Raw genomic sequence first — 25,190 nt, forward strand, 5'->3', positions numbered from 1 at the left:
ATACAGAGCCAAGATTCTCCAAGGAGATGAATTTGGATTCATACATTTGCCATCACCCAAAAATTTCTCAAAAATTCACACCTTGTATATATCAAGTACTCTATAATGCAGGATTCAACACACAACATTAAAGGACTATGCAAATGGTGTACATATACACTAAGACATGATGCTACAAATACACAACACTCGGTATTACCTGTGAGACTCGGTCTCGGCATGTATTCAGGCCTTCTTGTTAAGAATACAAGTCTAAAAGCCTTGACTACTCGAGACAAAATTGATCGAAGAAGTTTTTTGAGTCAAGAACTAGCCTGAGAAACCGATGCCATGACCTTTTGCTTTTTCTACTGAATTTTGCTGCCTTCAGAAGGTAATGGGAATACAATGCGGGATTCACAAAAGAAATGCTCTCTTCCGGTGCCTATATACAAGTGACTATCTCTCGAGGTTGATCGTGCAACATTAATGTCTCCGAATAGCATAGATCGTTGGCCTTCAGCTGACTGGTAATAGAAGAACCTAAAAATACCATCCTCTCTCATTTAGGTTAAAGTTTGAAGAAAAAATCATTAAAAAACCTAACAAGAATACTTTCATACATCAATTACAATTTTTTTCTCAGAAATCCATTCTCTAATGGTTAATACCCAAAAATCTCGAGTGGTCGAAGTTTGGCATTTTTCCACTCGAAACTGCATCAACATATTCATGAAAAATTCCAAAATGGGCTTTTTGAAAACATTTCAATCCCTACAATTTTTTGGATATGAAAATATTTTTAATAGGTTTTCATCAAGTTTTCAAAAAAATTCAAATGATAGAAAGACAAGAATCTGAAAAATGCAAAAACTTCATTATTTTCAAAAGTGTAAAAGGGAATCAATTCAAGAATCTGAAACGACGAAAAGTTTTCATACCTTGAATAATTTTGGTGCTAAAATCATTGCTGTTGCTTACAAAATTAGAGCAGGGTTTGTTTTTTACTTCACAATTCTCAGTTGGCGCAGAAATATCGAGCAGAAATGGCTCCACATACTCTGTTTTCTTACGCTTCTTATTGCTTTTCTTCACAAGATCCTCTTTCAAACACAAAGTGCCACAATATTAAAAAATAAAAATAAGAGATAAATCACCGAACTGGACAATGTCTAAAGCAGATATTTTAATGAAATATTGTAAAAAATAAAAACTATCAAATTTTTACTTGTTGCAAGCTATTACCTTTAGGTTATTCTTGGATGGAGGAATTTAAACTATGGATTCAATAAATTAACTTATGTTTGATGAAATTTAAATTCACCCCACCCTTGACTAATGAAATGCAACGGTGATTGTGATGGATTTGAAATCTACACAGAACAAGTGTCATTTCAAATACACTCTTCAGATTCATCCCTCTAAATTAAATCCTTCAACCCAAACACAAAGTCAAAGAATTAAAGTAAAGAGGCCACAGTACTTGATGCCTTCACGATTAACTTCGACAAAGATTATAATTGATTAATTATCTATTTATTTTAATTCACAGTCAAACACACGGTGAATCAACCCAATATTTTCTATGGACTTTGTTAGTAAAACATATAACCAAGAGGACAAGAAAAATGATGCAAAGAGTCAAGAAAAACCAACCAGAATCATCGGTTCCTCTACGGGATGCATCCAAATTCATGAGACAAAGTGCCGCACTAACGACTTCTGAACGATTAACTCTCACTATGTGTACCTAGAGACCCAATACTTCATTAGTATGGCAAGCCAATTTTCGAATCCAACCAATATCATATGCATATAAAAATAAATAAATAAAATACCGCATGTTGATGTCAAAGAACTAAGGTAATAAATTTATAGATTGTGAAGAAGTTAGAAAAATCATAATTGGGTAGTGTTTGAAAATAAAAGAAAAAAATGAATTTCTTTAGGTTGCGTTTGGATTGAAAAATTTGAATTTGAGGAAACATTTGAGGGGATGATTTGAAATGACCGCATGTTTGGGATAAATTTGAAATTCATCGCAATAACACAAAAAATAACTATTTGGGAATTGAAATCCTATGTCAAGAAGATTTGCTCAAACAAACTAATGAATTTGTCATCATGTATCTGAAATCCCTAGATTCAAATTCATCAACTCATCCAAATGCGACCTTATGGTAAATAAGTGATTTTACTACGAGCTAAAATACTAAATATATCTTTATTGAAGTATTGTTTGATGGTGAATTGTTAAGAGTAATTTTGGATCAGACAAAACAATTGGAGTAAAGTGTCCAGAAAAATTCTCATTTATTTACCAAAATACAAGAATCATTTTTGCAGAACCGGAATCGGCATGAAACCGACTCTCGGATTTAAGCAAACACTCCCTAAAAATTCTTTAAAATTTAAAGAAGTAGAGATGCATAGTAAAAGGATAATGCAACATAGAGCATAAGTTCCATGGTCAGGATGTTAAGGCCTACATCCACAACACGATATCAAAATGGTTAAAACTCATATCATCACTAATTATATGTGAGATCATGTGAGAAAATATCATTGTCTTAATTAATAATGTCAAATCCAACTGCAGAATATATTATTTGGCTTTTAACACCATCATCATCGCTATTCTCAATTATTAACTTTTAGATGGACAACAGAACATTTCTGAAGACCCCACCCATTTTCATCCAAATGAGATAAAGGTTACCTTTAATTTGCAAGGTTCAATCAAATGGAAAATCAATATATCTCCTTTTAGTAATCTGTGGGATATGGAAAACCCTCTCCATCCAGCACTCAAACCATGCCTCTCCAAAAGATAAGATGTTTTATACTCATTTCCCCATTCATCCACCAAACAAATAGTGCTATCACGATTGGGAAAATAGAGGGTGCAGAACTTTTTAGGAAGATGCTGTGATGAAAAGCATAGCAAAAAGAGCTTCATCAAAATCATCAGCATTAGCAAAAAGAGCTTCATCAAGATTATCAACACTCGGAACGTCAAATTTCAAGCTTACCAGCCAAAATCCATGAGCAACATTTGATGGAAGCATACACTTCACAAAGTAGGGGAGTCCATTCTCTAAATGCGTCAGCACTCTCTCTGCTCTTTCCATGACGGAAAATTTAGCTTCAACATCATCATAGATGTCACTATACCGGGTCCTCTTCCGTGCAATGCTATTAGACATTGTTAAAAAAATATGAATAAATTGGAAACGTTATTGCTTTCAAATGGCAAGTTGATCAGAACCTTGTAATCCATTCGAATATATTTGTGGTACCTTCTTGTTTTCTTGGAATCATTCGACAAAACCTGTTCAAAACTAAAATACATCAGTTCAATAAATTTACTTTCAACTCCAAGTGGGACGTTTCAAAGAACTCATATCCATCGCATTGACTGCTGAACTATAAATTCAAGTGGATAAGAAACAGGCATCAAACGTTCAAACACTAAGAATGAAAGCAAATGAATTTCAAATCCTCAAATCCATGGATTTGAAATTCGTCCAAACAAGTTCTGTGGATTTCCATAATAGATTTGAAATCTCCTGCTTCCGACTCAGCTTCAAATTGTTGCCGTCATCTTCAAAGACATATAATTCAAATCTATCAACTGTGGATCTAAGGATTTCAAATCCACCATTATCGATAGTTCTAAGTAATTGAATACTTCAATCCAATCACAGCGCTAGATCAAATATTAAAGGAACACATGAAAAAATTGCCCCAACTTGTCATGGATGAATAAATTCCATTAAATAAGCTGTAAGACGGCAGACCACCTAAAGCAGTCCTCATCCAAAGGTGGGCATGAATCCATAAACCGAAGGAACAAAAGAAAAAACTCACTTTTTTGTTCTTAGATTTGAGGCTGTTAGAGTTCTTCGATTTCTTGCTTTCCATCGGCATTTTCTTCTTCATCTTCTTCCTTTTCTGCCAGAAAACAAAAACCGACAGATTTAAACAAGAAAAGCAGCTAATCTACACCTGCACAAATCCAAATCCAAGCAAAAAAACCATTAAAACACCTCGGATTCAGAGCAGAAGGGTTTTGCTTTTCCTGAACAAATAGCAAAAGTTTCGTCGATTTGAATCCCCTTCTCAAGTAATTTTTCTTTCACTTTCCTGCTTCTCATGGCGTTTTGACCCTTTTAAACTTTAACTGCTGAATTCACCGACCTTAAACTCGTAAATTACGAAAATTTTATGTATGTATTATTACATATGTCGATAGTAAGGAGAAAGGTACACGAAACCAGGCCGGATAGCAGACAGGGCCGTGGCCAAGACAGCGGAAAATCATCGTTGCTGTAACATGAGTACGTGTAAATTAGTCTAAAATCTTCATTCATATGTTAATTTTGTCATTGATAAAATATTATAAATGATTATTGAGATAAAAAAATATATATTTTATCGTGTTATCTACTATTCAAATTTTATAAACGTGCTCTATAAACAGAGATTTCAAATGATGAATCAAGCATTTCAAATTATTATCTCTTCTCTATATTCTCTACTATTCACAATACGTCATGAGTACGAGTGCTCTTCAAATTAAAATTCATAAATAATTTATTTTTAGTCTTGTATGGATGCTCTCAAAGAAGCACAATATTTAGATTTAATATTGATGCTCTCAAAGAAGCACAATATTTAGATTTAATATTGATGCTCCCGAATTAGCACAAATTATAAGTTTATATTGATGTTCATGAAGAAACACAACTTTTAATTTTATGTTGATGCTCCGGAAGTAGCACAACACGACTTTATGTTGGTAATATTGATAGATATATGAATAAAATATAAATAAGATTTATCAATATTCTCGAAGAATCTTGATATAAGATCATGAAGATCTATCAATATTTATGAATAATATTGATAAAAAATTTAACGTTATCATATTCATGAAGAATTTAGATAAATGTTATATGTTTCAACCATATTCTTGAAGAATAATTATTCAATATAAATTATAGATGTATTGTTGTTTTGATTCAAGTTTTCTTATCATATCTTGACCTGCTTGTTTAGGATTTGTATTATTTAAATTTCGATGATTTAACTAGTCGCTAAAATATTGTGTGAATACAAGAATTTGATAGATTTATGACAAATTTCGAGTCAATCATAATACTATAATCAATAATTGGACAAAACAAATTTTACTTTTTTTTATGTCTTTCTTCGCTTTGAAATTGATTGATTCTTATGTTAATAGCTTACTTGGGAAATAAGGTAATTTATTTGTCGAAATTCAAAATTTGACATAGATACATAAATTATTAATTGAACATTTCCATGTACACAAAATGCGATAGACTACATGATATAATGTTTATTTATATTTTCTATGATCAAATGAAGACTATATAATTGTTAAATAAAATAATTTATTATTTATGTTCGTTGATGTTAGTTTAACAAATAGAATAACAAATTTCAACATTGAATAGTAAAGTGTTAACATGTGTTATCCTTGCATAATTTGTTATAATATTTATTTTCAATGATAGTAATACAACTTTACTCTATATATGTCATAATTCTAATTATATAATTTTTTTTAAAGTTGCAATGACGGACATCACCAAACTTGAATTTGAAGCACTTAACTTGACTGGGAAAAAAATATTTATCATGGATTTTGGATGCAGCGGTCCACATTGTCTCAATAAATTTAGGAGATACGATCAAAGAAGGAAATGAAATGTCCCAGCAGGACCGTGCAAATGCACTTATTTTTCTTCGTCGTCACATCAATGATGGGTTGAAAGTCGAATATCTCACAGTGAAAGAGCCACGAGAGCTTTGGAAAAATCTAAAAGAAATATCTGACCATCAGAGAATTGTAGTTCTCCCAAGAGCTCGATATAAATGGATACATCTGCGGTTACAAGATTTTAAATCCGTTAGTTATTATAACTCTGCATTATTCAAGACTAGTTCCACACCGATACTTTGTGGAGAGAAAGTCACTGATCAAAACATGTTAGAAAAGATGTTTTCTACTTTTCATGCATCAAACGTGCTCCTGCAGCAGCAATATCGTGAACGTGGATTTCAAAAGTACTCTGAACTCATCTCGTGCTTACTAGTTGCTGAACAAAACAATGAGTTGCTCATGAAAAATCCCCAAATGCGCCCAACTGGATTCACACCATTCCCTGAAGCAAATGGAACTACATTTCAGGAAGAATATGGAATTACATTTCCTGGAGCAAATGCTAATTCCACACAAAATCATAACAATGAAAGTGAACGTTGACGTGGGCGTGGCTAAAGAAGATACTTTCGGCAACAAAATGGAAAGAAACATAAAACAAGCCACCGGCAGTGGAATTCCAATAATGAAGAAGCAAAGAAAAAAGTTCCAAAGTGTTTGAAAAAGAAAAATGTTATAGATGTGGAATGGAAGAGCATTGGTCTCGTACCTGTCGTCGGCAAAACATCTTGGGTCTCTACCAAAACTCAATCAAGGAAAATGGAAAAATGGAGATAAATTTTGTGGACAACGATGATCCAATTGATGTAACTCACTTGGACGTCTCTGATTTCTTCGTTCATCCAGATGGAAATATAGATAATTTGATTGGTGATAATGTGTTAGAAAACAATAAATAATTATTTTTATTGGTCTTGCTTCTACTTTGAATTTCTATTGTTTCTTAGGTTATCGTGGTCTCGTTTTTATTTTGATGTTCAGTTCATGTTTAAGATTTATCGTGGAGATTTATTTTGTTATCAATAAATGTTTTTATTATTATTCAATAATATATTTCCTTTGAAAGTCTTACATATTATTTATCATATTTAGATTATTGAGTTATATTTTATTTTAGATTAATGATGATATGTCATGATGAATGCTTAGCGAATAGTGGTACAACACATATCATTCTTCAAAATAAAAGGTATTTTTTGGAGTTAACATTAGCTGAAAATAATGTTACAACAATATCGGCTGCATAAAAAATTATTGAATGTAATGGAAAGGCAAAAATCGTTTTACCATATGATACAAGCCTATATATTGAAAATGCTCTATATTCTAGCAAATCCAGTAGAAATTTGCTTAGTTTTAAATATATCCTCAAAAATGGATACCATATTGAAACATTAAATGAAAATAATTTTGAATACCTTTGCATAACATCTATTTATATCTTGCCAGAAGCAGATAAAATAAAAATTATGTCCACTCCCTTATGTAATGTATTTTACAACAATAAAATAGTCGAAGCAAACATTGTCACAAACCAGAAGTTTGTTGACCAACAAAGCTTCAAATCATGGCATGATCTACTTGGCCACCCTGGGGCAACAATGATGCGCAAAATAATAATTAACTCACATGAATACCTTCTAAAAAACCAAAATATTCTTTTACACAATGATTATCTATGTGTAGCTTGTTCACAAGACAAACTAATTATAAGACCGTCTCTGATTTCTTCGTCCATCCAGATGGAAATATAGATAATTTGATTGGTGATAATGTGTTAGAAAACAATAAATAATTATTTTTATTGGTCTTGCTTCTACTTTGAATTTCTATTGTTTCTTAGGTTATCGTGGTCTCGTTTTTATTTTGATGTTCAGTTCATGTTTAAGATTTATCGTGGAGATTTATTTTGTTATCAATAAATGTTTTTATTATTATTCAATAATATATTTCCTTTGAAAGTCTTACGTATTATTTATCATATTTAGATTATTGAGTTATATTTTATTTTAGATTAATGATGATATGTCATGATGAATGCTTAGCGAATAGTGGTACAACACATATCATTCTTCAAAATAAAAGGTATTTTTTGGAGTTAACATTAGCTGAAAATAATGTTACAACAATATCGGCTGCATAAAAATTATTGAATGTTATGGAAAGGCAAAAATCGTTTTACCATATGATACAAGCCTATATATTGAAAATGCTCTATATTCTAGCAAATCCAGTAGAAATTTGCTTAGTTTTAAAGATATCCTCAAAAATGGATACCATATTGAAACATTAAATGAAAATAATTTTGAATACCTTTGCATAACATCTATTTATATCTTGCCAGAAGCAAATAAAATAAAAATTATGTCCACTCCCTTATGTAATGTATTTTAAAACAATAAAACAGTCGAAGCAAACATTGTCACAAACCAAAAGTTTGTTGACTAACAAAGCTTCAAATTATGACATGATCTACTTGGCCACCCTGGGGCAACAATGATGCGCAAAATAATAATTAACTCACATGAATACCTTCTAAAAAACCAGAATATTCTTTTACACAATGATTATCTATGTGTAGCTTGTTCACAAGACAAACTAATTATAAGACCTTTACACAATGATTATCTATGTGTAGCTTGTTCACAAGACAAACTAATTATAATACCTTCTCCGACAAAAGTTGATGTTGAAATCCCAACCTTCTTGGAGAATTCATAGGGATATTTGTGGGTCTATACACCCACTATGTGGACCATTTCGATATTTCATGGTATTGGTTGATGCGTCTATTAGATGGTCACATGTTAGTTTACTTTCAACTCGAAATATAGCTTTTGTTATATTACTTGCGAAAATTATTAAATTACGAGCCTAACTTCAAGATCATTCAATCAATATAATCGTCTTGATAATGCTGCTGATTTAAATCGTAAACAATTAATGACTATTGTATGTCAATAGGGATTTCAGTTGAACATTAGGTTTCTCATGTTCTTACACAAAATAGCTTAGCAGAGTCATTTATTAAGCATTTGTAATTAATTGCTAGATCATTACTGATGAGAACAAAAATTCCATCATCTGCGTGGGACCATGCCATAATACATGTTGCATCATTGATTCGTATAAGGCCAACTAATTATCACCAATACTCACACTTACAATTTGCTTATGGTCGAGAACTTAATGTTTCTCACCTTCGAGTATTTGGTTGTGCAGTACAAGTCCCTCTCCTACCTACACGACGAACCAAAATGGATCTACAACGTAGACTCGGGATGTATGTGGGATATGATTCACCATCTATTACTAGATATTTAGAACCTTTAATCGGAGACTCGTTTACTGCGAGATTTGCAGATTGTCACTTCTATGAGTTGGAATCTCCGAATATAGTGGAAATAAAGTTGTATCCCGAAGAACAACAAAAGATTTTTTGGAATGAGAAAACACTATCTCATTATGATCCTCGAAATAATTAATGTGAGCAAGAAGTTGAAAGAATCATTCACTTGCAAAGAATTGCAAATCAATTGCCCAATGCTTTTTTTAATTCAAAGAATGTGAAAAATCACATATACATGCAGAGAATACCCCTGTAAAAATTGATGTCCCCGTAGGACTAGCTACTATTCAATCTGCAAATGAATCTAAAATACGCCAGAAGCGTGGTCGATCACTTGATGCTAACAAAGATCCTTTTCGACCACTTGAAAATAGAGAAAAAATCGTTGGTCCAAAAGTATCATATCTAAGTGCGATTGGGGCATTATCATATCTCGCAAATTGTACTCGCCCAGACATATCATTTTCTGTTAATCTTTTAGTAAGATATAACTCATGTCCAACCCGAAAACATTGGAATTGTGTAAAATACATATTTCTTTGCATTCGTGGTACAGCTGATATGAGATTATTTTACTTAACGAAATTGAAGTCTTCTTTAGTTGGATATGTAGATGCATGATATCTTTCTGATCCACATAAAGATAAATCACATACAGTTTATGTGTTTACACGAGGAGACACTGCTATATCATGGAATTCGGTGAAGCAATCCTTAACGGCGACGTCTTCAAATCACTCTGAGATCACTGTAATGCATGAAGCAAGTCGAGAGTGTGTGTGGTTGAGATCCATGACACAACATGTTCAAGAATCGTGTGGGTTTCCAATAACCAAAGATAGCCCGACAGTAATATTCGAAGATAATGCAGCTTGCATTGCACAATTAAAAGGAGGCTATATCAAAGGTGATAGAACAAAACATAGTTCGCCAAAGTTCTTTTATACACACGAGCTTCAAGAAAATTGTGATATTGACGTCCATCAAATTCGCTCAAGTGACAATATAGCCGATTTATTCACAAAGGCATTGCCAACTTCAACATTCAAGAAATTGGTGCAAAAGATAGAGATGCATTAGTTGAAAGATATTAGATGATTGAGATCAGATGGAGTATCTATTGTTGTACTCTTTTTCCTTCGTTCAGATTTTTCTCATTGGGTTTTACTGACAAGGTTTTAACGAGGACAACATTTGAGCACCAACATCTCTTAGAAATAATTTGTTATGTCAATAATCATCTAAGTGGGAGTGTTATAGATAAAATATTATAGATAATTATTGAGATAAGATTAATATTTTATCATGTTATCAACTATTCAAACTCTGTAAATGTGCTCTATAAATAGATGTCTCAAATGAAGAATAAAACATTCAAAATCATTCTCTCTTCTCTATATTCTCTACTATTCACAACAAATTTTATAAATAAGAAATTTAATATTAAAGAGTCTATTACATCAAAATATTATCCTTCTAGCATCATATTTGGATCAAACAACTTTAGATTTAAATTTTTTTGTATTAATCGTTTTAAATATTCTCAATCCTCGTTTTTCATCTGCCTTCACCATCAATGTTCATGCCTCTTCTCCATCGATTCTTCTAGCGTTGCACCCGCATCTTGGCGACTGTCCTCCACTGACGAGAGTAGAAGAATTGTAGCATATGTCTGACAGGTTTAAGAGGGTGAAGATATCTCTCCTTTCCAATCGAGGGTGGCGAGCAAAAGATCCTCCTTTTCGGAATGGTTAAACATGTCAAAGATTAGCTTCAGGTTGTTTGAAGGTTGAGACAGTGCTCAAAATGTTTGATGTTCTTTTCGTGTCCTTCAATTTTGAAGACAGTCGTCAGAGTTTTCAATTGTGATGAGGCTAAAATATATTGGACAGCCAGTGAATATTGATTTGAAAATGGACTCTGATTTTGTAAAAACAAGGGATTCCCAAAATGTAGAGATCGAGTGGCTATTTTGGATTGTGACATGTTCACATACCTCAGTGCAAAGTGCTATGCTCGTGATGAAAAATATGAGTTGTTGAAAATAGATTTAGATAAATATGTGGAATTGTTACTGTAATTTTGTTCCATTGATATTTTATATTGATAGAATTTGCAATATTAAATTTTTGTGAAATTGATAGTATATCTCGGTTGAATCGATGCAATATTTTGGTTGAATCAATGTGATATTTTGGTTATTGCATTTTTCTGTGTTGTTAACTATATATGTATACGATTTATATATTTTTTTAACTATATTGGTACTGCAACTAGTCTTAATTGTACAACATTACTCTTACGTAACAATGGAACACGTATTGAACATGCGTAAAAGAACCAAGATCGTGATGATACACATATATGTATATGATATTATATTTTAACTAAATTTTAGTACCGTAAATAGTATTAATTGTATCACAATTTACCACATTAGTACTACTTAACATTACAATTAGTACTGAACATATGTGAACTAACCAAGACCATAATGTAACACATATACGTATATGATATCATATTTTAACTCTATTAGTATTGCAGTTAGTCTTAATTGTGTCACATTTTGCCACATAAGTAATACGTAACAATATAACTGGTACTGAACATACATTAAATAACCAAGACCCTGATGTTACACACACATATATATAGGTTATTATATTTTAATTATATTAGTGATGCAAGTATTCTTAATTGTTAATTGTTTGCTACATTGGTACCACGTAACAATGCAGCCGATGCTGAAAATACTTGAAAGAATCGAGACCTTGATTTAACAGATATGTATATGATATCATATTTTAACTATATCAATACTACAATTAGTCTTAATTGTACCTTATTTAGCCACATTAATAATATGTAACCACTACAAAAAAATCATGAATACACAACACTTGAAAAAAAAAACTGTTGTATTGATACCACGTGACTGAAACAAACAACTCCTGACATAGTCAAAATAAAGCCAAACAACACCAACATCAAGCAATTGTATCAGGACATCAGTGCAAACCGCAAAACAAAATAAACTATTACTAGTACTACATATTTCAGTCATCAAGATAAATTGATCATCAAAGCTATTACATGACTAATTTAATTCTTCAAGAGTAGTTTTATTGTGAGACGGTCTCACGAATCTTTATTTGTCAAACGAGTCAATCCTACCGATATTCACAATAAAAAAATAATACTCTTAGAATAAAAGTAAATATTTTTTCATGGATGACTCAAATAAGAGATCTGTATCACAAAATACGACCCGTAAGACCGTGTAACACAAGTTTTTGTCATTCTTCAAATAATAGATGCACACCCAAGCTTCCAAAATAGGGCTCGGACCAATGTATTATACTTCATCATGTGAATCCTACCAAGAAATCAAGTACATTATCAGGAAACAGTTTGCAAACAAGAATCAAAATTAAAACATTAAATACATGCGGTATACATTATTAGAAAACATATTTTAAACTCGTTCTTTGTATGTATGTATGAATGTTGTGTCCATTCATATGCCACCGACCACAAGCCTCGATGGAGTTTGCACATGGAATCAATTCCATATTGTCGTAATTTGCCCAATACATTTCATCTTCTGAGGCAAGATTTTAAAATCGATCGATGTAGTACACTAATGCCATGAAATCAATATTAAAAAAATCATAGCAGTATTACAAATTACAATATTTGCCCAATATATATTGAGAAACTTTGGCTCTGACTTAATATCTATACAATTTGTTGACAACCTTAAAAATTACATTAACCTCACCAAATCATTACCAATATCATGTACAACTTCTAATTGTAGTGGTGGATCACTTCACTCGACGAACTAGTTTCCGAATCCATCTATGTTGTGATTTTACAATCCCTTCAAAGCCATATAATTTTTAAAGTAAAATCATACAATCGAGCTTAGACATAACATTTCACTGGAAAATTAGTTGATTTCGTCGTATCATCTTTCCTAACCAACACATGGGTGGGAGGGGAAGAAAATTAAAGACCTTGGGTAATATACAAACTGAACTACTCAAAAGACAAATAAAGTAAGATGGATTACTATCCCACATTTCGACGCTAGACTTAGAACCGGAAGCTCGAGCAAGCTCAATGCCTCGGCCATTACCAATTGGGAGTGGTCACCGTGCGGTCCGCAAATGCCCTTCACGAAGCCACCATTAGAGTTACGGAATACACATCTGTAGCCCACCCGTTTTGAGTTCTAAAAAACTATTGCATCAACGTTACACTTTATCCAATCCATTCTTGGCTTTGTCCATTTAATCGCACAATCCTGTGCAAGCAATCTCCAGTCCCGAATTTCCGAAACTTGAGCCGAATCCCACTGAAGAAGAAAGGAGCTTGCTATATTGACCAATTGAATTTCTGACTTATTTCTACCCATCCCAACCACCTCATTTCGATGTTTCCAAATAGCCCAAATGATCATGATAAACAATTTCTTTTCCTCTTGACTACAAATCTACCAACCCTTATAGGTAACATCTGCAAAAGTCTGTGTTTCATCAATTTGGAATTGGATGGATGCAAGTGACCAGCATCTTCTCGCAAATGGGCAGGGGAAAAAACGGTGAATCATTGTTTCAACCTTATTAATACACACTGGGCACATGTTTACCATGTTGACACGTTTAGTAATTAGGCGATCCCTCATTGGCAAACAATTATGTATTGTTCTCCACATCGTATTTTTCACTTTAGGAAGTGTTCTTATGCTCCAGAAAGCTTTCCAGTCAAAGTTCAGGATCGAATGTTGCTCCTCTATCGGTGCACACAACATGTTATAGCAATTTTTGACCTAATAGAATCCATTCTTATCACCAACCCACACCCATTTGTCTTCCCCGCTGTCATTGCTGAGCGGGATGTTAAGAATTAGCCGTCTATCTCTAGCATTAAATATATCAGCAATGAGCTCCTCCTTACTCTCGGATATCAGATTTCATGAGATTATTTACCTTTATGTTCTCGAGCCCCTCTAGGATCGGTGTAGTAATTCGTGTATTGGCATCATCCAATAGCCATGAGTCTTTCCAAACACGAATACTCGAACCGTCTCCCGCTTTCAATGTACACTTATCAACAATAAAGATTTTGGCCACCATGATACGAAGCTCAGATTATTCCCCAATTGGGCTGATGAAAAATCTGTCGAACGGAAATACTGAGCCTTGAAAACTCTAGCCATTAGTGAGTTCGGTTGAGTGAGCAACCGCCAGCTTTGCTTGCCGAGTAGCTAAGTTGAACTCATTAAGACACCTGAACCTCATCCCACCTTTTTGTTTTTGAAGGAGCCTTCGTTTCCAAGCCATCCATCTAAACTTTTCTTAGGATTATCACTACTTCCCCGCCTAAAAGAATTCATCATCCTTTCTAGTTCCTCACAAAGATCAAGAGGCAGTAGAAATATGCTCATGGCGTAGGTTGGTACCGCCTGTGCCCACCATCTTAAGTAAGATCTCCTTTCCTGCTCAAGAGAGCATTTTTCTCTGCCAACCTTGCAACCGTGACCAGATCCGATCCTTCATAAAAGAAAAAATAGATTTTTGTTCTTCCCCACAAGTGAGGGGAGTCCAAGATAATTCCCATGATCAGCTGTGGTGTTAACTCCAAGAAATGCACAAAAAGCTTTTTTACACTTCAGGTTTAGTGTTGGTGCTAAAAGAAAGGTAGGATTTCTGGATATTTATCATTTGGCCTGATGCTTATGAATTGTCTTGCACTTGTAACACTGTGATAATCTTTGGCATTCATCCATCGTTGCCCGCTATGGTCTACAAAAAAGAGATGCGTAATTTCCGGCGCTCTCCTAACGATTTTACACCCATGAAGTAAACCGCTACGAGTATGATGCCTAATAATAGCTGATAAGCCTTATGCGCAGAGGGTAAAGAGGTAAGACGAAAGAGGGTCTCTTGCCATAAACCCCTCTCCGGATGTATCATATTAGATTCGAAGCTGCCATGAATGATTTTGTATCTTACTGTGGTGACACATAACAGAACAAGATCAACCCATTTCTCCCTAAACTCAAATTTCAGCAGCATGGCTCTTAGAAAACTCCATTCTATGCGATCATCTCCCTGCTCATGTCTATTTTCAAAGCCGCTACCCCATCCTTGCCATGTCTCTTTCGTTTCACGTAGTGATTTAATTCGAACGCCACAAGGATATTATCAAAAATTAACCTGTTTGATAGAAACGCACTTTGAGCGTCCGATACCAGATCCCATAAACATGCCTTCAACCGGTTATCCAAGACTTCAGAGAAAACCTTATAAGTCACGTTGCTAAGAGCAATGGGTCTAAGATCCGTTACCATCTCTGGATTAGCTTTTTTAGGAATAAGAGTTATTGTCGTATCATTGAAGCCTGCTGGAAAGGAGATGTTTTGAAAGATTACAAGCTGTAACCAAATTTGCCCTGGTGACATCCCACAATTTCTGATAAAAAGCTGGATTAAGGCTGTCTGGACCCGGGGACTTGCCCGGGTGCATAGAGAGAAGAGCTTCTTTGATATCTATTTTGGTAAAAGGCTTAATCAACTCTTCTGTGACGCACCCCTCGCGTGCCTTAACAATACGATCCACTTCACAACTCAGAGAGGAAAATAGATCCTGATAATATTAAAATATATGGTCGCCCCACCAATTATCCCAAGTAATTAAGCTCCTGTCCTGAGGGCAACTTAAGTGTAGAAATAATATTTCCGTGTTTCCTGTTCGATGATGCAATATGGAAATATTTTGTGTTCATATCACCCCTTTCAACCAAAAGTATTTTGCCCTTTGTTTCCAGTTGTCCTCTTGTTGAGAAAGTAGCATTCCGTAAGCTTTTTTCTGTTTCTTGGAGTTCCTTAATAGATATCAGGTCCCTCTTGCCTCTAAGCATCTTCATCTTTTGTTTGGCCTCTACAATTCTGCTTTGAAAAGTACCCCTTCATTGCTTCCCCCATGTACTCAACTCATTACTCATAGATGTAAAGAAATGGATTACCTCTGCTTCTAAGCCAACTATATGAGACAATTCCCCGGCATTCTAGTTCTCTTACCCACACATTCTCAAACCTAAATCTCCTCCTTCGGCGCACAAAATTTCTGAGCCCCACATCAAGAAATATCGGAGAATGATCTGATGTCCAGATTCAATAAACGACAGTTTTGATAAATTAATAGCTACTCTTGCTTTGATAGAGCTTGATCCAATCACTCATCCGACCAATTGGGGTTACCTTTCCCTCGTTCCCATGTAAAAGGATACCTCACCATTCCCAAATCAATTAAGCTACACTCATCAATAGCTTTCCGAAATCCAGTAAATAACCAGTACTTTCCCAATTAATCAGCTCTGTTGTCCGGTCGGATGTATCTTCCGCAAGTTTTATTTCCAATGTAATCGCTCTAGATTTATCTTAATAATAATGTTTATCCTTCGTTCAAAAAAGAAAAAAAGTTCAACTCAATGAAGTGTGACACGTTAGTAGAGGTGATCATGCCGTGGTTTCTTTAAAAAAAATTCTAAATTAATTGTCACATGCAGTCGGTTAATATTTAAAAAAATAATCGCGGTTTTACATGTAAAATTAGTCTTATGGTTTTGTGCGGTTGCGATGGGTTTATGGTTTTTTCTAATGAAAAATATTAGAATATATATTCTAATTTATTTGAAAACAAAAACAATATAATTCAAATCATACAAAGATAAAACTAGATAAAACAATAATCAAGATTCAAAACTAAGTTAATAATTTAATAACACAACACACTAACAACAAAAATAATATTTACACTATTTTATCTCTTTTTTTTACTTTCAAACTTCAAACAAAATATTGTGGTAAAAGAAATAAAAACTCTAACAAAATACTAATATGAAGAATAATTAAGAAAAATATAATTTTTTTGGTAGGAATAATAATTTTGAAGATATTTGAGATATAATGAATGATGACTTCTTTAATTGAATATATTGTTTGTAACTTATTATAATCTTAGGTCAAATAATATGGTCAGAGATTTAGACGGTGCGATTTGGTACGGTTCTTGGAAAAAAAAACCAAACAACGTATGCGGTGCGGTTTATGCTTATTACTTTTAATCACGGTTTTTTATAAAAATTAGGAAAAACAGTATGGTACAATTCGGGCAGAGTGATTCGGACTTTTAATTAAAATATTTGATCACTCCTACACGTGAGTGAGTTATTTTGTTATTTAATTTTAGTCAACAATTATTTTTCAACTTCAAGATTATGGATCTCTGCATTTAGGCTTTTAACCACTGTCTTAACGTTCAGAAGTTTGGCCTCAAGGGCGTTCATCTCCCCCTCCTTTCTCTTTGATTTTATATCCTGTGATTCTTGTGAAAGGGTAACTAGCTGATGTATCCAGGATCGCAGAAATCCCACGGCCATGCCTAAATCCATAAAAGCTTTTAGCGTTTTAGCTCAAGTTTCTAAATGATTGAGAGGTGTGGTAAGCCTGGGAGATTTGATAGCATCTGCAGTGCTTACAATCTCCGAGATCATTCCGGTGACCAGCTTACTGTTTAGGCCTTGGACGAAATTTTCTTGGAGAAACTTATTTTGGCTGCAGCAGAGATGGTAATATTTCATTCGAAGAAAATATGTTGAAATCTTTGAAACACTTCATGCCGTTAAATTTGATTTGGTTTGAGAAAATCTGATGTGTTCCACATCTTCGGATTTAAGATCATTCTGGAGGTTCTTACATTCTTATTGAAGACCATCAAGATCCATCAGTCTTCTCGCGGCCAAGTTTTTCTTGATCTCCCATGTCACCCTGTTCTCCACCAAATTTTTCTGAACTCCCCAAATCTTCTTATGCTGTTACAGATATAGAAACCTGAGTATCTGAAAACCCATTTTTTGCATTCAACAAAAGCTTCATTTTTCGTAAAAGCAAAACATTTTATGGAAAGAAAAGAGAGAGAGAGAGAGTGATAAAATGAACCAGAGACATTTGGCTTGGATGAAGAAGAAACAGGGATTTTTTTACAGGCATGTTCCAGAGAAACAGACATAGTTTTAGGCCTTCTATCTTAAATAGGCTTAGAAAGGACTGCAAGACGCTATTTTGCTTCTAGGAGAATGCAACACCGCTTAACCTAAGTTTACCTGCGGTGTTTGATTGGATTTTGAGGGGAGACTATGAACGGAAAATAGTTATAAATCAAAATAGTAAACGTAGTTTTAATAAAATTTCAAAATCTTCAGACGGCATAATTATTTCTCATTTAAAATTTGTACATAACTTTGCGCGAATACACTGAAATCTGAAGACTAACAGCGAAGAGACGCATGCAATGCGTTTGTACAAGTCTCTTTGGTGTGATGTATGTGTTTTGATGCATATTCTATAATAAATAACCTTCATTGAATAAATTATTAAATATCTTTTACACACTAACGTGAAAATCAGAAGAAATTCTGTCAATCATGAGATCACGTATTATTTCCCCCCAAAACCTAATCTTACCCAACGACCAGAGAAGACCGTCTTCTTCTTCTCCAAACAAAAATCTCCACAAAACCAGGGACCCATCGTAAACTTTCTTCATAAAACAAAAAAGGTTTACAGAGTGATCATTTTTTGTTACTTGTATCAACCATTTTTGGTCTATGGTGACCATTTATAGTTCAGTGGCGATCTTTTTTGGTTCGTCTCCGACAACCTTTTTTTAATTTATTATGACCATTCCCTAGTTTACTTAAAAAGTAACTATTTTAGATGATAATGTTGTGTTTTATTATCTTGAACTTCTCATCACATAATCAAAATTCAAAGCAGGTCATATATCGTTTTTGCTCCGAAAGTATTTTATGATTCAAGGAACAACTTACAGAACATATATAGAAATTAAAGTCCAGAAGATAAGAGTATCTGGAATTCGACACCACCTCATAAATACCATCACAACAAAGCATGGATTAATTGAATTCTACGGCACGCACAAGTTTCAAGCTACTTGTTCATGAACTCTACAATTCGTTTCATCAACAGCGTAGCCTGGTCAGCGTCCGGCTTCAGCAGATGGAACACATGCCCCTCTACCTCTGTCTCGAAAAACTCAACAACGCCATTCCAATCGCTGCTCTCCAACGCCTCGTGATACTTCACACCCCTTTCCTTCAAGAAATCCTTCCCGGCAACGCAAACAAGCACCCTCTCGCACCGCAGATTTGACAGCAAGTTCTTATGGGCAGACGGGTTCAGCTTGGAATCGTTTGGGCCCGTCGATTCGGGGTAGATAAAATTCCACAGGTGTTCAACGTCCCCAATCCCGAAATATGGGTGAATCAGAAGCATACCAATGAATTTGAAACCAAATTCTGATTCTGCGCCAGAACGTACCACAATTTCGTGAGCTATGTTGGCACCTGCGCTGTCGCCCGCCACGAAAACCCGTTTAAAGTCGACGTGATCAGTCATCCAAGGGTCCTCCCCTTGCCCGACGGTAGTGGAATGAGACTCCACCCATTTCGTAGCAGCCCAGCAATCGTCGTAGCACGCGGGGATCGGGTGCTCCGGGGCCAGCCTGTATTCCACTGAGACGACAACAGATCCAGATTTCGCAGCCAGGGAATTGACGTAGTTGTGATACGTTGAAGAGAAGGCAGACTCGATGGAGAAAGCGCCGCCGTGGACGTATATGATGAGGGGCAGTTTGGTGTCCGGCTCTTGCGTTGGAGGGAGATATATCCGGGCCGTAACACCGTTTTGCGGCGAAACAACGACGTCTTTGGAAAGGACGCCGGTGTCCGGATGTTTTGATGGGGGCAGGAAATCGTGTTTGATGAATCTTTCGATACGTCCGGTGTTGCGGACGCAGAAGAAGGGCGCGAAATCGTGGGTTATGTGGTCGGAGTGGGGATCCATTGACGAGAGTAAAGTGGAAATGTTTATTCTATTACGAGGTTTCTAGATTCCAACACACGGCAGGCCGCCATGCCTGTGCATGCGTATATCTTATATCTTATCTTGACTCTTTATGTATCCCATTTCTTTCATACTATTATGCAACATACGAAAATATTAATTATATAATAAAAATTAAATTTCTGATATCATAAATTATTTTTTATAAGTATAAGATTAATATCTTGTTATATTAAATTAATTAAAAACTTATATAATTTATTTTCAAAATTGTTTTCAAATTAAAATTGGAGGGGTTGAATTTAAGTTATATAATTAACATAATATATAAAACGAAATGAACTGAAACAAATTTTAAAAATATATATCTAAACACCAAGTATAAGACATAATAACCTAAAAATCAATCAAATTATAGATTTTATCCATGTATAAATCATTATTTATATAAGTGAAACACACTTAAGACAAATAATTATCAATTTAAAATACATGTGACTAACTCATCAAAACAATATCAAAACTAAAATCAAAACTAATAAAATAATAATATGAATAGTAAAATATAACTCTTAATATTCAATTTAAGTAACATTTAAACTCCTACATAACTTTTTACTTTTTGTTTTAAAAATTCTATATCATTGATAATTAATTTTATAACGGAATCGATCTTTTTGTAGACTATATTGATGACTATTAATTTCTTATTAAATACAATTTTAAAATAATTAATAAATCAACATATATAATAGGGGTGTCAATCTGGTCGGGTGAGTTGGGTTTCGGGTCAACCCGCGCAAATTTTTTTCCCCCAACCCAATCTGAAGCAACCCGAAAACCTCCAACTCGAACACGAACCCGTCTAATCCGTCTCAACCCGCCAAACCCGAATTTTATTTATTTTTTTCATATTTTTAAAAAAATTAATGAAAAAAATTCGATAAACTAAAAAATAATAATAATATTTTAATTTAAACACATAATAACAAAATTTCCGATTTAAATTTGAAAGTTTAATTGTAGAAAATTGGTAGAAAATTAAAAGTATATTTACTAAATGAAATAAATAATTGTTAAAAAAATAAAAAAAATATACAAAATAAATATTAAATGATGAAAATTTATCATATAAATATACAATAAATTTTGTTCAAATATACAATATATAAAAATATAGGTAATATTTTCAAAAAAAAATGAAATTCGGGTCAACCCGCGACCCAACCCGACCCAACCCGAAACCCGTCTAACCTGGCACTAACCCGAACCCGAAAAAACCCCAACTCGAACCTGATTTTTTTCGTGTTGGGTCGTGTTGGGTTGACGGGTCGTATTGCATTTTGCCACCCCTAATATATAATGAATAATATCAAATAAACTCAGATAATTATAAAATATAAATTTTAAATTATGAATATGATTTTCACCATAAAAATTTGAAATATAACCAAAAAAATAAACATTCATAAAAAAATGATCTTTTTTTATATTTTTTGAATCAGCTAGTTTGATTTCAAAATAATTAAATAAAGATAATAAAATATCATATGTAAAAGCTTTAATACTTTGACAATTACTAATCAATAATCATTATAATTTATATGTATTATAGTAAAAAATAACTTTAGTGTCTTTTAATTACTGATCAATATATCTTTTCATGCATTACATATTTAGAATGATGATTGAATTTTGACAAGCAGATTAATATTTCTCAAATATATATTTTTATTAAATATCTATCCAACTTTTACGTAACATTATTTTCAAATTTTCTTATGTTGCAATTTTCTATTACGAAAAGAAAAACACTATTATGATCATCATGTTTTTAATTAGTTTAAAAAATTAAAATTCACTAATTAAATGAATAAGCAATATATTGACTTCTACAAATTCAATATCCTAAATTTGATCCTAAATTTCAGATACTTTGCAAGTGATCCAAATAATACATAGTTTTTGGGCAATGTAATAAAATCATAATGCAAAAACTTTACATATTATCTACACGTATAATATAGATTTGTACATATTTAAGAATAATAATTATTGCAATCAATACTACAATTTTGGAGGTCCAGTCTCCAAAACATTAACAGATTATTACTCTTTGAATATGTATGTATTAAACTTGAAGAAACTGGTTTATTTTATTTCACATTTGTACTCACTAATACAATGTCCTTTTCCAACAATACAACAAGTAGGTAGGGATCCTTGGCCCTCCAAACTGATGTCCTATGCTAAGCAAAGTCATATGATGAGCTTGAAATTTGTCTCAAGCGACCTTTCACAATTCAGGGATTGGATATTGAAGAAAAAATAGGGCTTCTCTTACAACCATATATTTATATTACCAAATTAAATTACTCTCAAAATGAGAAAACAAACACACACTTATATTTATTAGTTTTATTCGATGAGATGACATTCGCCTATTAAATGTGATAAAACTTAGAAAATTTTCAAATCCAACGGATGAGTGTCACATTATCGGTATTTGCATGTGTAACATATCAAAACTATATATATATATATATAATCTAATTTTAAGTATCTAGACATTATATTATCATTTAAATTTTTAAATATTTAAAAAAAATTCTTATTATATCTTAGTTTTAAGCGAATACACTAAATATCAACTCATTTTAATTTATAGTGTTTATAGGTATTTTTGCTGGTATATTAATCTTGCTACATATTTTTAAATTAATATTTTAAATAATTTTTAATCGTAATAAATTGATAAAGATACAATAAAATTTTCATAAAATCGTCCATGATTACATGACTTATATGATGGAAATTGAAGAAAGAAAAATGAAAATAAAAGAGAAGAAAAAATCCGAGCAATTTCAGCAATAACTTATGATGTAAAGCTGTTAGTGGATACAAATTATTTACGAGAGATTAAAATTATTTTTTGAAAAATTTTATAATGGGTTTTTTTTTAATCAAATTTTTTTTTTATGAAGTTAGACTGCAATGGATCCATTCAACTTTTGGTAATAATTTATGAAGTTAAATTGTCCGTGGATAGGAAATTATTTTTAAATTTAGACATCAATTATGGAGAAAATCTTTTCAGATCTTATACTATTACTATTACTATTACTATTTTTTTTAATGAAATAGATTTCCACTAAAAAAATAAAAAGATTGTATCTTCGAAAATCAAAACGCAACTATTACTATTACTGTTACTGTTACTGTTACATGGGGATGCTTTATATCACAAAAGCCACGATATCTTTATGGGAAAACGTGTTGTTGGTAGGCCAGTAGTGTATGTTCATATACCGAAAATATCTTTAAAGCAAGACGAGATAATAGGAGGCTTGGTCAAGATTGTGAACTGGGCAGTTCCCTTCATAAACCTTCAGCTGCCTGGACGAATGGACAACTCAATCAATCCAAAATTTACGCTTGTTCGACTTGGCATAGAGCAAGTTGATCTTTAAGGTCTACAACACAATTCTGTGCATGTTTATGTAGAATAAGAGAAATGACCAAATCCTCGTCAATAAGGATTTAATTTCTTCTATAATATGGCCGATTTGATTATGTTGAGCATAAGCAAATTCCTATTGGGAATTGAATGTGCACAATCTTAACTAATGAATATGTCCACCAAGCAAAACTTGTTAGTTGTGGCTCATGAGTCAAGTTCTTGAGATCATCTTCAACTCATTTTATTGTATTAATACAAGTTTAACTTTAAAATGATACAATTTTTTTCTTAAATATAAAAACTTTTCTCCTAACCATCAACTCTTGAAAAAGTTATTTTTTAAATATTCTTTATATTTATTTACAATTGTTTTATTACACATATTCTTTATTTATAAATTTATTAAAATATCAAGACAATCTTATATAATTATAAAATCTATAACAAGAACTTAATTTAATCTAAAACAAAAATTAATTGAAAAAGTAGCATGAACTAATTGAATTCTACCTCACACAAGTTTCAAGCTACTTGTTGATGAACTCCACCATCCGTTTCATCAACTGCGGAGCCTTGTCGGAGTTCGGGTTCAGCAAATGGAACACATGCCCCTCTCCCTCTGTCTCGAAAAACTCAACCACGCCATTCCAATCGCTGCTCTCCAATGCCTCGTGATACTTCGCACCCCTTTCCTTCAAGGAATCCTTCTCGGCAACACAAACAAGCACCCTCTCGCACCGCAGATTCGACAGCAGGTTCTTATGGGCAGACGGGTTCAGCCTGGAATCGTTCGGGCCCGTCGGTTCGGGGCAGATAAAATTCCACAGGTGTTCAACATTCCCAATCCCGAAATACGGGTGAATCAGAATCAGACCAATGAATTCGATACCCAATTCGGATTCTGCCCCCGCACGGACCACAATTTCATGAGCTATGTTGGCACCGGCGCTGTCGCCCGCCACGAAAACCCGTTTAAAGTCGACGTGATCAGTAATCCAAGGGTCCTCCCCTTGCCCGACAGTAGTGGAATGAGACTCCACCCATTTCGTGGCATCCCAGCAATCGTCGTAGCACGCCGGGATTGGGTGCTCCGGGGCCAGCCTGTATTCAACTGACACGACGACGGACCCAGATTCCACAGCAAGGTAATTGACGTAGTTATGGTACTGTGAAGAGAAGGCCGACTCGACGGAGAAAGCGCCGCCATGGACGTATATGATGAGGGGAAGTTTCGTGTCCGGCCCTTGCGTTGGAGGGAGGTATATCCGGGCCGTAACCCCGTTTTGCTGCGAAACAACGACGTCTTTGGAAAGGACGCCGGTGTCCGGATGTTTTGATGGGGGCAGGAAATCGTGTTTGACTAATCTTTCGATGTTGCCGGTGTTGTGGACGCGGAAGATTGGTGAGAAATCGTGGGTTACGTGGTGGGATAGGGGATCCATTGTGATTCGAGTCGAGAGTAATTATTCTATTAAATAGAAGTACGAGACTCTACGTGTTTCTAGATTCATATCTTACGCACCGCTGTCACATATATTAATTTAGATGTGCCAGCTGCATGGTAGTTCGTTAGTAATAGGGGTGGGCATCATCGGGTTTTTCGGGTTTTGGGTAGTTCGAATCGGGTAGCATTTTCATTACACAAATCCGATCCGATTCCGGACACTACTCGCCTTTTTTGGTTCCCGATAAGGACGGGTTCGGGTTTTTTTTT

The 25,190-nt window shown here is 33.8% G+C and overlaps 4 protein-coding genes across 7 annotated transcripts; 1 reads left to right on the plus strand and 3 right to left on the minus strand.

Annotated features, from left to right (window-relative positions):
- Positions 1 to 23: 23 nt before the first annotated feature.
- Positions 24 to 4,320, minus strand: LOC142547043 (uncharacterized). Of its 2 annotated transcripts, XM_075655100.1 has the most exons (8): positions 4,029 to 4,320; positions 3,850 to 3,933; positions 3,279 to 3,310; positions 3,012 to 3,174; positions 2,699 to 2,905; positions 1,636 to 1,729; positions 921 to 1,082; positions 24 to 522 (listed from the first exon to the last, which is right to left on the minus strand). In XM_075655100.1, exons 1-8 carry the CDS (start codon positions 4,134 to 4,136, stop codon positions 425 to 427), a joined length of 948 nt encoding a protein of 315 aa, XP_075511215.1. In that variant the 5' UTR covers positions 4,137 to 4,320; the 3' UTR covers positions 24 to 424. The 2 variants fall into 2 exon arrangements, with proteins under 2 accessions (XP_075511215.1, XP_075511216.1); XM_075655101.1 differs by lacking the exon at positions 2,699 to 2,905.
- Positions 4,321 to 5,716: 1,396 nt separating this feature from the next.
- LOC142544183 (uncharacterized) lies at positions 5,717 to 6,274 on the plus strand. The gene has a single exon (XM_075651245.1). The coding sequence runs from the start codon at positions 5,717 to 5,719 to the stop codon at positions 6,272 to 6,274; it is 558 nt and encodes a 185-aa protein (XP_075507360.1).
- Positions 6,275 to 18,933: 12,659 nt separating this feature from the next.
- Positions 18,934 to 20,109, minus strand: LOC142547044 (putative carboxylesterase 1). The gene has a single exon (XM_075655102.1). The coding sequence runs from the start codon at positions 20,014 to 20,016 to the stop codon at positions 19,102 to 19,104; it is 915 nt and encodes a 304-aa protein (XP_075511217.1). The 5' UTR covers positions 20,017 to 20,109; the 3' UTR covers positions 18,934 to 19,101.
- Positions 20,110 to 23,173: 3,064 nt separating this feature from the next.
- Positions 23,174 to 24,970, minus strand: LOC142547045 (putative carboxylesterase 13). 3 transcript variants are annotated; one of them, XM_075655105.1, is made up of 2 exons: positions 23,987 to 24,970; positions 23,174 to 23,502 (listed from the first exon to the last, which is right to left on the minus strand). In XM_075655105.1, the coding sequence occupies exon 1, from the start codon at positions 24,916 to 24,918 to the stop codon at positions 24,004 to 24,006; it is 915 nt and encodes a 304-aa protein (XP_075511220.1). In that variant the 5' UTR covers positions 24,919 to 24,970; the 3' UTR covers positions 23,174 to 23,502; positions 23,987 to 24,003. The 3 variants fall into 3 exon arrangements, with proteins under 3 accessions (XP_075511220.1, XP_075511218.1, XP_075511221.1); XM_075655103.1 differs by having other exon boundaries at positions 23,178 to 23,412; positions 23,987 to 24,969; XM_075655106.1 differs by having other exon boundaries at positions 23,467 to 23,489.
- Between the last annotated feature and the right edge of the window lie 220 nt (positions 24,971 to 25,190).

This window comes from Primulina tabacum, chromosome 5 (genome assembly GCF_025594145.1).
Source record: "Primulina tabacum isolate GXHZ01 chromosome 5, ASM2559414v2, whole genome shotgun sequence".
NCBI classification, from domain to species: domain Eukaryota; kingdom Viridiplantae; phylum Streptophyta; class Magnoliopsida; order Lamiales; family Gesneriaceae; genus Primulina; species Primulina tabacum.

What these genes read in the sequence shown, in the direction of transcription:
- LOC142547043 (XM_075655100.1), bottom strand. Translation starts at nt 4,136, where the DNA reads ATGAGAAGCAGGAAAGTGAAAGAAAAATTACTTGAGAAGGGGATTCAA. An exon ending in TCAAATCTAAGAACAAAAAA is followed by an intron (nt 3,311 to 3,849) that starts GTGAGTTTTTTC and finishes AGTTTTGAACAG; the next exon opens with GTTTTGTCGAATGATTCCAA. An exon ending in TAGCACCAAAATTATTCAAG is followed by an intron (nt 523 to 920) that starts GTATGAAAACTT and finishes TGGTATTTTTAG; the next exon opens with GTTCTTCTATTACCAGTCAG.
- LOC142544183 (XM_075651245.1), top strand. Translation starts at nt 5,717, where the DNA reads ATGTCCCAGCAGGACCGTGCAAATGCACTTATTTTTCTTCGTCGTCAC.
- LOC142547044 (XM_075655102.1), bottom strand. Translation starts at nt 20,016, where the DNA reads ATGGATCCCCACTCCGACCACATAACCCACGATTTCGCGCCCTTCTTC.
- LOC142547045 (XM_075655105.1), bottom strand. Translation starts at nt 24,918, where the DNA reads ATGGATCCCCTATCCCACCACGTAACCCACGATTTCTCACCAATCTTC.